Source organism: Perognathus longimembris, chromosome 6 (assembly GCF_023159225.1).
Source record: "Perognathus longimembris pacificus isolate PPM17 chromosome 6, ASM2315922v1, whole genome shotgun sequence".
Taxonomy (NCBI): domain Eukaryota; kingdom Metazoa; phylum Chordata; class Mammalia; order Rodentia; family Heteromyidae; genus Perognathus; species Perognathus longimembris.
The window spans coordinates 7,176,683-7,191,718 of NC_063166.1; the positions used below are offsets into that span (position 1 = coordinate 7,176,683).

General features: G+C 54.4%; 2 protein-coding genes across 2 annotated transcripts; both read right to left on the reverse strand.

The window, feature by feature from the left end:
* Window positions 1–3,056: 3,056 nt before the first annotated feature.
* Rrp36 (ribosomal RNA processing 36) lies at window positions 3,057–7,986 on the reverse strand. Its single transcript, XM_048347753.1, is given in 8 exon segments — window positions 3,057–3,482; window positions 4,080–4,200; window positions 4,296–4,370; window positions 5,845–5,889; window positions 5,891–5,950; window positions 6,032–6,098; window positions 6,235–6,373; window positions 7,821–7,986. Coding segments are annotated over 8 exon segments (771 nt in total). The 5' UTR covers window positions 7,948–7,986; the 3' UTR covers window positions 3,057–3,345.
* A 212-nt stretch (window positions 7,987–8,198) lies between these two features.
* Klhdc3 (kelch domain containing 3) lies at window positions 8,199–15,018 on the reverse strand. The gene is given in 12 exon segments (XM_048347750.1): window positions 8,199–8,822; window positions 10,415–10,493; window positions 10,616–10,689; window positions 10,806–10,914; window positions 11,055–11,126; window positions 11,129–11,140; window positions 11,213–11,426; window positions 11,551–11,622; window positions 11,751–11,866; window positions 12,016–12,192; window positions 12,367–12,579; window positions 14,866–15,018. Coding segments are annotated over 11 exon segments (1,146 nt in total). The 5' UTR covers window positions 12,521–12,579; window positions 14,866–15,018; the 3' UTR covers window positions 8,199–8,755.
* Between the last annotated feature and the right edge of the window lie 18 nt (window positions 15,019–15,036).

The window sequence follows — 15,036 nt, forward strand, 5'->3', positions numbered from 1 at the left end:
TGGGGCCGAGCTGGGGCCTCTGACCTGTCGCCCTTTGGTCTCCGGTACCAGGTGCTGGAGGCTTGGCAGAAGGGCCCGTGTCCTCCCCGGGGTCTGGTCAGCAGCCTTGGCATGGGGGCTGCATGCAGCAGCACTGACGTCCTCTCCTGCGTCCTGCACCTCCTGGGCAAGGGCACACTGAGACGCCATGACGACCGGCCCCAGCTGCTGTCCTACGCCGTGCCCGTGACCGTGATGGAGCCTCACACCGAGTCCCTGAACCCGGGCGTCTCCGGCCCCAACCCGCCCCTCACCTTCCACACCCTGCAGATCCGCTCGCGGGGCGTGCCCTACGCCTCCTGCACCCAGAGCTTCTCCACCTTCCGATAGCCCCGGAGCGGGGCTGGGTAGATGCAGCCAGGGCTTTCGACAGAAATAAAAGGCGGGAGTTTGCTATGCGAGCTGTGTGGTGACGGGGGGGGGGGGGGGGGGGGGGGGGGGGGGGGGAGGGGGAGGAGGAGGGGGCTTTCCCTTGGCTAGGGGAAGGAGCCAACAGGCACTGAGGCCTGATGTGCCTGGAGCCGTCAAGGCGAGGCCTGAGGGGCGGGAGGGAACCCTGTCTCGGCACCCCTTTCCTAGCAGGGGATTAGGTGACCCTGGGTGATCTCAGCCGCATCCAAGAGGGCGTGCAGTTAGAAAGGCTTTCCCCCGGGGGGGGGCTGGAATCCCAAGCCTACCCCAACACTGCCGGATGCTGTGTGATTGGGCGGGTTATCCAGCTGGGCTTCCTTTTCCTTTTGGAGTTGGACCCGCGATTGAGGAGCAGATGTGGAAGCACCTGACCCAGCGGAGGCTGCCAGTGACTTCATTCTGGGCACTGAGTGCAGGTGCTGATGAGACCTTTACAGCCACTGCGGGTACCCAGGAACCGTGTGCACACAGGCTGGAATGACACCAGCTCAGCCCACTCCTCCTCCCATAGGCCCCTCCGCTTAAGTAGGCTGCACACACTACCCTTAAATTGTCTAGCCTCCAAGCAGGATTTGCAGGCCACTAGGGTGGGCAGCCCTTCCCCGAGGCACAGCTGGGCAGGCACAGGAGAGGTGCCTCGGCCAGGGGTGGAGCCCTGTCCTGGCAGGGCTAGGAGAGAGGGAAGACCTGAAATTCCTTCATAGTCCAGTAATGACAGGGAGAAAGCTTCAAAAGTGTGGGGGGGGGGGGGTTTACAGGGCACAGGAGGGCAGAGGCCATTAAGGAGTGGGCACCCCAGCTGCTGTTGGGGGTGGGGGGCTCACACAGTGCTAGTCTGTTGGTCCCTAGCCACCCTGAGGGCTCAGGCACTGTGGGTTTGCTGCTGCAGCTTGTCACTTAGGTCCCTCTCCTTGGAAGCAGAGATGCTTGTCTTTCGTGGGTTCAAGCTAGGCTTATTCATGGGCTAGTGCTCAGATACCTGTCTCCTGCACTTCTCTGGGCTTTGTCGACAAGCCCGCGGCAGGCAAGCCAGCTGTGGATGTTACAGGAATGTACCACTAAACCTACATTTTTATTGGCTGAGATGAGGGCCTCCTGAGTTTTTGCCTGGACTTTGAACCTCAATTTTCCTGATCAGCTAGGATTATAGATAATCAGACACTGTGCCTAGCTTTTTTCCCCCCCGTCCTGGGGCTTGAACTCAACTTTGGCACTGTCCCTGAGCTCCTTTTGCTCAAGGCTACCACTCAATCACTTGAGGCACAGCTCTGCTTCAGCTTTTTCCATGATCAATTGTAGAGTAGCTAGGATTACAGGCATGAGCCACTGGCACCTAGCCTTTCTTTTCTTTCTTGGTACTGGGGTTTGAGTCCAGGACTTTGCACTTGCTCAGTAACTGCACTGCCACTGAGCTACAACCCAGCCCCTTTCTTTCCTTATAGGTGAATTTTTTCTATGTGCAGTACTGGGGCTTGAACTCGGGGCCTGGATGCTCTCCCTTAGTTTTTTCACTCAAGGCTCACACTCTTACCGCTTGAGGCACAGCTGCCCTTCCAGCTTTCTTGTGGTTACCTGGAGGTGTGAGTCGCGTGGACTTCACTCTCTTATCTGGCTTCAAACCACAATCATCAGAGCTTAGCCTCCTGAGTAGCTAGGATTACAGTCATGCACTATCAGCACCAGTTCTTTTTCTTCTTGAGAAAGGGTCTCATACCCTTGGTTTCAAGTGACTCTCCTGCCTCACTATATGAGTAGCTGGGACACCAGTTGCAGGCCACAATTTCTTGTTAAAGCTTGGATTAAAAGAACAATCCTGGACTGGGAATGTGGCTTAGTGGTAGAGTGCTTGCCTAGCATGCATGAAACCCTGGGTTCGAGTCCTCAGTACCACAGAAAAAGCCCGAAGACTTTAGCCCAAGGGGTAGTGCTAGCTGTGAGCAAAAGATGCTCAGACACAGTGCCCAGGCCCAGAGTTCAAGCCCCAGGACAAAACACCTTAAAAGGCTGCATTTGCTCCTAGCAGGTTCCTGAGGACACCACCAATCTGAGACTACTTTCAACTAAATTATCAGCACAAGGCTTTCCAGGCCATGTAGGTTGTATGGAATTCTAGTCCCACACAGAGGGCCAACTATACTCACGTATTATTTAGCAAGGAAGTTTTTTTTATCCAGTTAAGTATGAGGTGTCCCTCAAGGCTCATGTGCTGAAGGCCTGGTCCACGCAGGTGCTGTTACCGAATAAAGGCTCTGACCGTATCAAATCCGCTGCAAGATTCATAATCTGATGGTATGATCAGGAAGTAGCAGAAGTAGTAGGGCCTCCCTGGAGGTCCACTCAAACAGTGATGTTAGGTCTTTCATAAGAAAACAAACAGGGGCTGGGGATATGGCCTAGTGGCAAGAGTGCCTGCCTCGGATACACGAGGCCCTAGGTTCGATTCCCCAGCACCACATATACGGAAAACAGCCAGAAGCGGCGCTGTGGCTCAAGTGGCAGAGTGCTAGCCTTGAGCGGGAAGAAGCCAGGGACAGTGCTCAGGCCCTGAGTCCAAGCCCCAGGACTGGCGCAAAAAAAAAAAAAAAAGAAAACAAACAGTAAAAAGATGAATAATAAAGACAGTTTATGAAATGGCTCCTACAGGCCCAGCCCTGGGACCTTTCCTTTTTGTACTAGCCTCACTGACTTGAGGCAAGAATGGGCAGACACAAGGACATGAACAACACCCAAACTGGCAGCAGAGCGCGGCAGAAGGCTGTCCCCCTTGTCTTCCAGCCCTAGGAGTCGGCCAAGAGCTCTCTTTTGAGCGAAGCTAGTTCAGGGGCTTTAAACAGGAAGAAAGCCACAGAGGAAGCCCAGTCCCCATAGGCAGTGCAAACTGAGGACAGTTCCTTTTTACTCTTTGCTCAAAGGGAGATATCTCTTGTCTTTGCCTGCGTTTCGACGCCTCTTTCGACTCAAGAAACTCTCCAACTTCTTGCTGCGTTTCAGCTCCTTGAACTTCTCAGCCAGGGCCAATTGGCGCTGCTCAGCTAGACGACAGGAGAGAAAGCAAGTGGGTGAGCGAAGGAAAAAGACCACCTTTCTGCACTCAGGCTACACTGGGACACAGAGTTGTATGGAGCTCACTGGTGTATGTATGTGATCAAGCTGTGTGTGTGTGGTGCGCGCGTGCGTGAGAGAGAGAGAGAGAGAGGATTCAACTTAGGTCTTATGAATGTGAAACAAACACTCCACCACTGAGTTACAGCCCCAGTCTAGGCTAACTCTTTCCAAGACTCGTCCTTACTCAAATGAACCAACTATGAGCTTTTCCTATGTACCTGGCCGAGCATGTCTGTGTAGGGTGGGGTGGGCAGAGGTGGAGATGAGGTTGAGACAGAGATGTGTATATAAAAACTATTTCTGGGGCTGGGAACTTGGCCTAGTGGTAGAGCACTCGCCTTGTATACATGAAGCCCTGGATTTGATTCCTCAGCACCACATATATAGAAAAAGCCAGAAGTGGCGCTGTGGCTCAAGTGGCAGAGTGCTAGCCTCGAGCAAAAAGAAGCCAGGGACAGTGCTCAGGCCCTGAGGACAAAGCCCAAGGACTGGTAAAAAAAAAAAAAGAGTTGGGTCCCCCTCACATTTCTTCATGAAGTATGGCCGATGGCCCTGCTGGGCCAGAGCGCGCCGCTCCTCTGCTTCTGGGCTAAGTGGAAAGCCTGCCGCCCGCCTGCGTTCCTGCTGTGCCATTTCTTGTTGCTCCTGAGAAGCGAAGAGATGGGTGAGCAGGAGGGACCCCGAATCACTGCCTGCCTTGAACTGCTCTCCCGGCCTGCCCTCCACCTTCACCCACTTACCATCCGCTGAAGCAGCTGCTGCAGTTTCTCATGCTGCTCCCCGGAACGGTGCCTCTTCAACTGCTTTTTCACCAGCTCCGCAGCAGAAAATGAAGACTGGTTAGTGTGTGTACACGTTAGCTGAGATCCTGTGCCAAGCATTACTTCTAACAGGTTCATGGAAATTAATGAAATAACAAAATGAGAGGAATTCATGGGGGTGGGGGGGGGCTGGACATTGAACCTAGGACCTGGCACAAACTAAGCATAAGCTCTACCACCAGCTGGTACCCTAAGCTGCGCCCCCAGCCCTCTTATCCTTTGAAAGATTAGAAAATTAGACACATACCACATATTCTTCAATGTGGAAACTATACCTGATCCATATGAAGTAGAGAATAGTGGCTATCAGAGGTGAGGAGGGCGGGCTGGGATGGAGCTCAGTGGCAAAGCACTTGCCTAGCAAGTGCAACGTCCTGGGTTCGATCCCCAGTACCAAAAAAGAAAAGACAGGGGAAAACCAAAACAAACAAACAAAAAAAACCAGAGGTGAGGAGGATGGAAAGGGAACAGTAGGTACAGTATAGTTAATAGGAAGGATGACTTCCAAGGTTCTATTCAAAGGGGGCAACTATGGTTAACAAGTATCTGAATTTTTTCTTGGTCATGGGTTTGAACTCAGGGCCTGGGCGCTGTCCCTGAGCAATTTTGTTCAAAGCTAGTGCTCTGTCTACCACTTTGAGCCACAGTGCTACTTCCAATTTTCTGGTGTAATAGGACATAAATTTCACAGACTTTCCTGCTTGGACTGGCTTTGAACTGCAATCCTCAGATCTCAGCCTCCCAAGTAGCTAGGATGATAGGTGTGAGCCACCAGTGCCTGGCTGAATATTTTTGGTTTTTTGGTTTGTTTTTGCCAGTCGTGGGGCTTGGACTCAGCCTGAGCACTGTCCCTGGCTTCTTTATTACTCAAGGCTAGCACTTGAGCCACAGCACCACTTCCAGCTTTTTCTCTATATAGTGATGCTGAGGAATTGAACCCAGGGCTTCATGTATACGAGGCGAGCACTTTACCACTAGGCCATATTCCCAGACTCTGGCTGAATATTTTTATTTATAGTTTTTGGTGGTGGTGGTGTTCTAAGGGGGTAAGGTCTGTGTTGCCCCAAGGTGACCTCAAACTCAAAATTCTCCTGTCTCAACCCAGTAACTAGGATTAGAGGTGTACCACCATGCCTCGCTTAATTGAAAATCTCCCCAAATAGCCAATTAGGAAATGTTTGAGGTGATAGATATGACAGATACCCTGACCTGATTATCGGAATGAGTATACTGAAATGCCCTGTATCATCTGAGTATGTACAATTACTATGTGTCAATTAAGAAGTGTATCAGAAAACCAATAAAAACTAAAGCCAAGGGACATTAAGTAACCTGATAGTTACACAACTAAGAAATGAAGGATTTGAACAGAAGAAACCAGACTACAGAGTAACACGTAGCCACAGTATGCTTCCTGTTCCTGGCTTCTCCTCAAAAACCAGCCAAGAACGAGTCTTATGCTGCACACCTGTTTCTCCTTGGCTCGAATTTCATCCAAGAATTGATATGTTTTGATCAAACACCTCAGCATTATATTCCCCTGACAGATCATCAAAGCGAGGGTCTCGGGCCACCTTTGGAGAAAGTAGAGAGAATATAAAACATAACTATTTAGTCTCCTTTCCACAGGAAGATGCTTCCTTCCTCTTCCTCACCTTCTTACTGATGGGGACAACCTGGCGTAAGTATGGCACTCGGACCTTGGCTGACATTTCCAGAGGCCTATAGAGAAATTAAAGGATGGGTCAAAGCTACTCAGGTCTTCAACAAAGGCTTTAATCTGCCACCCAAGAGAACACACACCTTTACTTAAGGTCCTAGGTACCCTAGAAATCTGAAGGCAGAATTTGCTCCTTACTTGTGCTTATCTGCAACACATGAAGATTGTCTAGAACCTTGCTTCGCAGTGCTCTTCCTAGCTACCGATTGTTTGTATGCCTTGGTTCCCACTTGGTTCTGCAATTCCAACAGCTCCTCAAATGACAAGTCCGATGTGCCTGCAGAAGTAGGGAGGAGAGTCATACAGCTCAGTCCAGCATCTCCCTCTGCCCAAGAGATACCCCTTCCTCACGGGCTGATCCTCTTCAACACCCCCACCAGCACAATCATTATTACAAGGGCCAAGCAGCACAGTGTTTCTGATATATTTCAGCTGGGGCCTCAGAAACATGTAGGACCATAGGCCAAACTCTTTCCTTTGTTTTCACCCTCTTTTCAATTACTCCTTAACAGGTTCCCCCATGAGGGCCTCTGTCTCCCTCGCACCCGTTACCACTGCCAAGGACCTGGTTGACACTTTCAGCATCTCCCTCATTCTATCAGCGTCCTCAAGGGGTAACTAGACTACCAACCTCCAATCTCACTCTTGTCAGACCTATGCTCCCCACTTTAGCCTGAGAGATGAAAGGGAGAAGACATCACTCCCTCACATGAACTATCATGTCACCCCCAAACTCAAAGCCCCTCAATAGCCTCCATTTTCCTTAAGCCAAAAGTCATGCATCTCAGAAAGGCCTGAAAACCCTCATACACCTAGCCCCGAGTAGTGTCACTATCTTACAAAACTGACTCCTCTCCAGAGAACTGGCCACCTGGCTCCGACCTTCCTCCTTGCCCCCCCCCCCCCCCCCCGCCTCCAACTTAAACCCTGAGCTTCCCATTCTACTTGGCTTGTTCCACTCAAGAGTCCTGCTCTACACCTTCAGTCCAGCTTTTTTGCTGGTTAACTGGATATGGTGTTTCTCAGGCTTTGTTGCCCAAGCTGGTTTCCGATCCCGACCTTAGGTCTTAGGCTCCTGAGTAGCTAGGATTTACAGGTGTGAGCATGGGTGCCTGCCCTCGGGCTTGACACGTTTGCTGGGCTTTTTCACCCAAAACTAGTGCTCTACCACTTGGGTCAAGGCTGTGTGTGTGTGTGTGTGTGACTGGGAATGTGGCTTCGCGGTAGAGCTCTGGGTTCGGTTCCTCAGCACAACATAAACAGAAAAGGCTGGAAGTGATGCTGTGGCTCCAGTGGCAGAGTGTTAGCCTTGAGCAAAAAGCCAGGGACAGTGCTCAGGCCCTGAGTTCAAGGCCCAGGACTGCCAAAAAAAAAAAAAAATGAGTGTCACATTTTCCCGCTCAGGCTGGCTTGAAACTTCCCGCCCGCAGATCTGAGCCCTGAGCGGCTGGGATTACTAATGGCACGGTCCACGGGCCCACGGCTTTGTCTTTTTAATACAATACTTGACCTCTTTCACTGCCCTTTCTGAGGGGTGGGCGTCGCAGGGCAGGCGTGCTTGGCCGCTGGCTCACTGCCCCCGCGGCGGGCAGGGCTGGCCTGCCTACACTGGGCTGGGTGCGGTGCTGTCCCCACCCCCGCGTTCCCCCCCCGGGGGGCGGGGCCTCTGCCTGGACTCGTCCCGGCACCCCTTCTCCCGCTCTCCGCCACCCCGCGAGGCGCACCTCCAACCGTGTCCTCAGCCCTCGGCAGGTCGCGGGACCCAGCCCCGAGCTCCGGGCTCCTGACTTCGTCCCCATCCTCCCGGGCCCCACGGGCCCGGGGCCCCGCACGAGAAGCGGCCCGCGGCATCAGCTCCCGCGGCGCTCCGGAGACCCGTGGCAACCACTTCCGCTTCCGGCGGCCTTGGGCCCGCCCCTTCCGGCGGGCGGGCGGCGCGGAGCCCGCCCGGCGCTGAGCCGGCCGCAGCCCGCGCCGCAGGCGCCGGCGCCTGACCCTGAGGCTGCTGGAGGTCGAGGGGCGCCGGGCTGCGGAGCCCGGGCCTCGGGGCGCCCCTCGCCGCACCCCACCCCACTGCCAACTCCTGCCACCTCCACGGCACTCCAGAAAAACACGGCACATGTAGGGAGGTTTTAGTTTATTTTATAAAATCTGAGCTGGCTGAGCTTCGGGGTGCCAGCGGCAGCTCCGCGGAGGATGGGGTATCTGCTGGTCCCGCCTCCCAGGTCAGGGAGAAGGAGGTCTCGCGCCAACAGCTGCATCTCAAGCAGGGCGGGGGAGGGGGGCGGCGGGCTGGGGAGAGGGAAGCTCCCGAGGCTCCGACACTGCCGGCTTCTCCCTTCTCCCCATTCCCTTCCCTTCCCAGCAGAGCCTGGCTACTTGGCTGGCCTGGGGCAGAGCAAGAGGCCCAGGAGCAGTCGGAGGAAGGTGGATGGGAACAGAGCACCAAGGGGAGGGGGCCCTACGCCCAAGGGAGGAGGGACCTGGCCCTCCCCCCACAGCTCCCCACTGAATTCACAGCACAGAAAACATCTTCTAGTCCAACAACTCCACGTGGAGGTATACTGAGTCCAGGGTCCCAAGGGGCAGGCAGGTGAGAGATGGGCGGGGGCAGTGAAGACAATGGCAGGCTCAGGAAGGGAGGCGGCGGGACTTCCTCCTACCCATGGGAGGAGACGATGGGGCGACTGATATTGCTATTGGTGGTCATGGCATTCAGCTCCCACCTGGAAAGCAAAAAATGCATGGCAGGGGCTGGGAATATGGCCTAGTGGCAAGAGTGCTCGCCTCATATGCATGAAGCCCTGGGTTCGATTCCTCAGCACCACATATATAGAAAAAGCCAGAAATGGTGCTGTGGCTCAAGTGGTAGAGTGCTAGCCATGAGCAAAAAGAAGCCAGGGACAGTGCTCAGGCCCTGAGTCCCAAGCTCCAGGACTGGCAAAAAAAAAAAAAGCATGGCCGGCAGAAAAAACAGAAGGCCGATAAGCCTAGGATTCCTTGCAGGAAGTTGTGAGGACACCAGTCTAAAGCCCAACAACCCACAGCTACTTCTTCCTTAGTCTTTAGAGCTTATCAGTCAGCCCTCTTCCACTATCAAATTATCACCTAGTCCTCCACCTCCATGTTCATGTGCTCTGTGTGTGCCTGTGTGTCTTCCCCCCAAGCTCATGTGGACTGTGTGTGTGCCTTGTGTGTATTTTTCCCCCTCCTGAATCCAAGTCCATGGGATCTGTGTGCCCATCTCAGTACATGTCTCAATCCACCTTTCCTGCTCAGCCCAGGTTGAACCAGGTGAAGCCCTCTCTACCTCAACCCCACCAAACACTCCATTTCTGTTGTCAATTTCCATCCATTCAAGGCCCTTTCCATTCATCCTGAACATTAAAAAGTACTTTTTTTTTTTTTTTTTAACAATCGTCCTATAAAGGTTCAGTAAATACCTCCTTAGGCCTAGACCATGTGTCAATCTTTGGCCAGCCTGACTTTCATCAATTCAGCCTGCATACTTTGTATCAATAAATAGTTTACTCAGACTCACTATGAGGTTAAGTGAACTGGTAAGGAGCGGGAATGTGTCAGAATAACACAAAGGGCAAAATGACACAAAAAGTATTTGGTGCTTGATCTGAACCAAAGAACTGAAAGCAAACAACTAGTGCCTCCCTTAACTCTGAAACTACAGCGATCTAGAGGCTCCTAAACCTGACAGGCACTGGTGGCTCACGCCTGTCACCCTAGCTACTCAGGAGGCTGAAATCTGAGGATTGTGGTTCAAAGCCAGCTCAGGCAGGAAAGTCTGTTGAGACTCTTTCTCTTCAATTAACTACCAAAAAAAGCTGGAAGTGGGGCTGTGGCTCAAGTGGTAGAGCACTAGCCTTGAACAACAAAGCTCAGGGACAGTGCCAGGCCCTCAGTTCAAGCCCCAGTACTGGTAACAAAAAAAAAACAAAAACAAACCAAGAACAAAAGCAACCTTTTCTCTTCTTTGTGGCTAGGTCCTAAAATTGAGTCAGCTGTTCTCACAATATTCTCAAAAACAATCTAGAGATTCAGGTCTCAGGAAGTGATGTTTCTGAGCTGGATTCAAAAAACTTAAGTTTTAAAATTTATTCCATACAATCTATGCAGCTGACAGTTTTGTTCTATGATGATACAGGTGTTATGCTCTCACCTCTTCCTCTCTTTCCTCACAAGAACTACTACTCTCTATCAAAACAAAAACAACTCTCCTCCATACTGGGCTAGACCTAATCAGGTCATTCTTGTGCTTCTTACTCACCCCCAGCGGTCCCTCCCCTGCAACCACTCGCCTTACCTGATGTCATGAGGCAAACAAGACTGATCCAGGTTATACTGAATTACGGCCAGTTTGCACAGAGTCTTCAGACTAGGGCCTTTAAAGGAGGGGTGAGGGGAGGGAGACAGTCAAAGACCAGGAAAGGCCCAGCCCTGGCTGTCACCACCCAAAAATCAGGGACCCCAGTAGCTGGGGCACCTCAGAAATAACCATACTTACTAAAGTCCAAAATGTGTAAGTCAGAATGATCTATGAGGTCAAATTCATCTCCGAGGCCTTCCTCAGGAGATGGGCTGTAGGGACCAAAAGAGAGCAAGGTTGGAGAAAAAGCTGCCTATGAGGCCCTCTTGCTCAAATCATTCACACTCTCGTGTAAATCCCAGATGTGGCGAGCCTCTCTGCTCCTTACCTGGTACCCCCAAAGAGGACAATCTTGTCACCAACAATACAACAGCATTGGCGCCGGCGGGAACATGGCCCCTTCCCCTTCGGTTCAATCTTTTTCCAGGTAAAGGACACTGGGCAGAAGTTTATACAGCAGTTCAAATCCTTCCCAGTCCACAGAGCTTCACCCCTCAGCCCCCCCTCACCCACTCAGGACTTATTCTTTCTCTCCCATCTCAACCGTTCTTGTTCTTCTACAGGCAGTGCTCTTTACCAGGGTTAAACTTCCAGAGGTCATGGAAGTGCCGGTTCAGCCGTGCGTTATAACCACCGAAGATGTACAGCTCCCGTTGTAGCCAACTGGAAGGACAGAGAAATGTGAAGAGCGTGAAGGGGCCCCAGGGACGCCACGGGAAGAGGGCAGACACTCACAGGCAGAGTGGCTCCGGCGGCCCTCGGGCAGCACTGGAGTGTGGGGGCAGTCCAGCCACGCCTCGGTTCTGGTGTCAAAGACGCGAATACGGTTGCAGTAAATCTCATTGTTGGAATGGAATGGCCCGAAGCGGTCTGCACGTCCCCCAAAGACATACATGCGATTGTCCAGCATCGTGGCGGAGTGGAAGTCCCTCCAGCGTGCAGGGTTGCCCTGGGCGAGAGCGGAGACCGAGGAAAGGCGGGCTGAGCACGGCCAGGAGGGATATGCTCTCACTGGGCTGCCCACAGCTCCTTCCGCGAAGGCCAGGGAGCCGGGGAAGGCAGCGAGGGCATACCTTTGTACACACAAGGGTCCACGTCATGGTTCCCGTGTCCAGCTTGTGGATGTCATTGGAAAAGCAGTCCGCCTGAGTGGGAAAAGAGGAGAAGAAGACAGTGCCGATGGTCACTTTGACTCTCTAACCCGTCCGTCCCACCATGCTCAATTCTCCTTTCTCGTTCCCACGTGGAACCTCCCATTTCTGCCCAGACATACCAGCTGCTCATAGCCCCCGAAAATGTACATGATCTTGCCCAGGACACAAGCTGAATGCCCATCCCTGGCCCCAGGGACGGTTCCCGACACTCGCGGAGTGGACCACTTGTGAGTATCTGAGGGAGAGAGGCCATGACCTAGATCAGCAACCTAGGTCACCTCCTCTTCAACCCCAGGGCACCCAACTCCCCACCACCCCCACCCCGTTCCTAGGTCCCAAAGGCACCATTTGGAGGAACACGGTCTCTTAGAGACCCATACTCACTGACGTCAAAGGCATAGAGTACATTGCAGGCCCCTTCCGTGTCGTTCCGCCCACCCCAGAGGAAGACTGTGTCGTCGATGAGGACGGTTGAGTGTCCATATCGCATGTAGGGCACCACAGGTGCCTGCCCACGGACAGCGGGCCTCACTGGGGGCAGCTTTGTCCAACGCAAGGACACTGTGGACACAGCTCTGCTCAGACCTGGGAACCTGGCTCCGGGCTGCCCACCTTCTGCCCAATCAGATATTCCTCCCCGGTCCCCCAAGCCGCAGGAAGCACCAGTGAACGTCACTCGGGTACCTGCTCTCGCCCTGATACAGGCACACAGGGGCAGTGGCGGCAGAGACTCACCTGCGTTGAAAATGTGCACATCTATCTGCCGCAGCGTCTCGTAGTCTTCACCGGAGCAGTAGCCCCCGAAGGAGTACACTCGGTGCCCAACGGCCACCGCAGCATGGTTCACCCTGCGTGGCCCGCCCTCCAGATGCACTGTCCACCGTAACATCCCCTGGGCCACAGGTTACAGCAACATGCCCCCCCGGCACGGCCTGCTGCCTCTGCTACCTGCACACAAGTCAGCACCACGGGCTCCTTAGGCCGGTCTTCTGCCCAGCGGTGACTGCCCCAGGACCAGCCCTTGCCTCCGCAAGTCACCCTGCTGGCCCTCCCACACACCCTTCCGCAGCTTTACCAGTCACAACTCAGGTGGCTGGCCCTGCCCCGGGGGAGCTGCGGAGGTCATGAGATAGCCCCAGCCCTGGGCTTTCCCACAGTGAAGGGCGGGGCCACCTCAACTTGATGGCCAGCTCAGAATCTGGTGATCACGGTGGCCCCCTACTCACCACACAGGCTCACAAGCTTCCAAGCCCCTTCCCAGGCTGGGTGTGTGCTTCTGTCTCTAGCCTGCCTCTGCTTATTGCCACCTCTCTAAGAATCCCCATGCTCTTAAAGGTGGAGAAAGGGATCTCAAAATACTCGGCTATTAATAGCCCAGCCAGTCCATTGAAAACTGGCATAGGTACTTTAAAGCAAAGATGATTTGAGAGTCGAAGAGTGCCCTTACCCAGGACAGGGAACTCTATGTGACCACAGTTGATTGGTCCCTCACAGGGAGTTCTTGTCAAGCTGAGTTCTTGTCCCTGGGTCACCCAGGGCTCCCACAGGCACGAGGAGTTCCTTTGACAGCTGTGCCCCATACACTGCCAAGACTAGAAACTTAAGCCAGTTGCTTGGGATTATGGGGTATGCTTAGGATTAGGGGTAGGGAAGAGGGGTTTCTCCTGCCACTTCCCTAGTCCTGCTGCTGTTGTAGAGAGAGCTCCTGTCCAGCAGCAATTCCCTACACGAGTCCCTCAAGGGGGACAGGGTGGGGGTGGGTGCTTTAGAAGGGGGAATAAAAGTAAAAATTCCAGGGGCTGGGAATGTGGCCCAGTGGTAGAGTGCTTGCCTTGCATGCATGAAGCCCTGGGTTTGATTCCTCAGCACCACATACACAGAAAGAGCTGGAGGTGGTGCTGTGGCTCAAGTGGTAGGGTGCAAGCCTTGAGCAAAAAGAAGCCAGGGACAGTGCTCAGGCCCTGAGTTCAAGCTGGCAAGAAAAAATAAAAATTCCATTGAGCAGGACAAGAGAAGGACCCAAGTATGAGTCTCAAAGACAACCTGCCAACCTAGTCATAATGGTACATTTGTGGTCTCTTTCAGGCAAACTGTCTTGGAACTGGCAATGCCTCTGCCGGCAAGACACCTGCTGAGTTGGGGCAGATCATGTGCGCCCTGTTCAAAAAGGCTGGGCAGGCAGAACCAGAAACCAGGATTAATCTTTTTTTTTTTTCAAACCCACTGAAGTAAGGGAGGCTCCCCTGCAAGCGAGAGACATGGCTCTCGACTGCATAGCCAGCCCCATCCACTCAAGCGGCCCCCAAAGCCACACCTGGTGTCCTAAACAGCCACCATGCCTAACCTGAAATAGCTCCAGCCGGAAGCTACTCTCCACCTCTCTAGCCAAAATGTCTTAGATCTGGGCTTATGGGGACAGGAGGATGAAGACCGTATGAACGGAAGGCTTTCTTTCTTCTGTTCTCCTGTGCTCCGGTAAAATTAAACATTTTAAATGCGCACACGGCCGAGGAGAAGCAATTCCAGCTCAAGGTGGGAAAGGAGCCTGTGCTTCTTTCATCAGGGCTGACACTCACGGAGAACGAGCCCCCGGCTGGCGGCCCCGTCCCCGGGCGGCCCCCATCTCCATCGCTAAGCCCCTGTGTCACGTCTCGGCCCGGCCCACCCCGTCCCCGAGCGCCTGCGATTTCCACCCGTCACTGGTGGCCCTTCTGGATCTCCCGAGAGCTCTCAGGTTCTCTCCTCCTCCTTTCCTTCTCCCACCCCGTCAAGGTCGACAGCCCTCCATCTTTCCGCTTCCACGAAGAACACACGCACACCCGGTAAGGCTCATTGTTCCCTGGGCGTCCGGGGCACCGGTGGTCCCCGCAACGACCACTCCTGCTCTGCTCCCACCCTTCCCCGCATCGCCACACCCCCGTCCCTCCGCGAAGCCAGCTCCCCGGTCGTCGTCGTCTCGGGAGCGCAGACGCCCTCCCACCCCACCCCCCCGCTTCCCCCCCGCCCCCACCCCCGCCCCGCAGCGGCCCGGGCGCGCCCGCCGGGCCCCCTCACCATGCTCCCGCAGCCCCCGCAGCCCCCGCCGGCCCCTCCGCAGCAGCCCTTCCCGGCATCCCCCTAGCGCCTCCCCACCCCCACCTGCCCGCCCGGCCCCTCCCCCACCACCTCGGCTCCCCGCATGGGCGTCGCCGGCCCTCCCAATTCCTCCGGGCCGTGCCACCCCGCCGAGTCTACCTGCCAGGCCGGGCCGGGGCGGGGCGGGGCGGGGCCGCGGATCCTCGCGCTGCCTGCAGCCTAGAACCCGTTGCGCGCCAACCGACTCCGCAGTGCCCAACGAGATAAACACAGCCGGGCTCCGTCCTTCCGGCGAGCGGCAGGGAGCGCACGTGCGACCGGAGCTGCCGG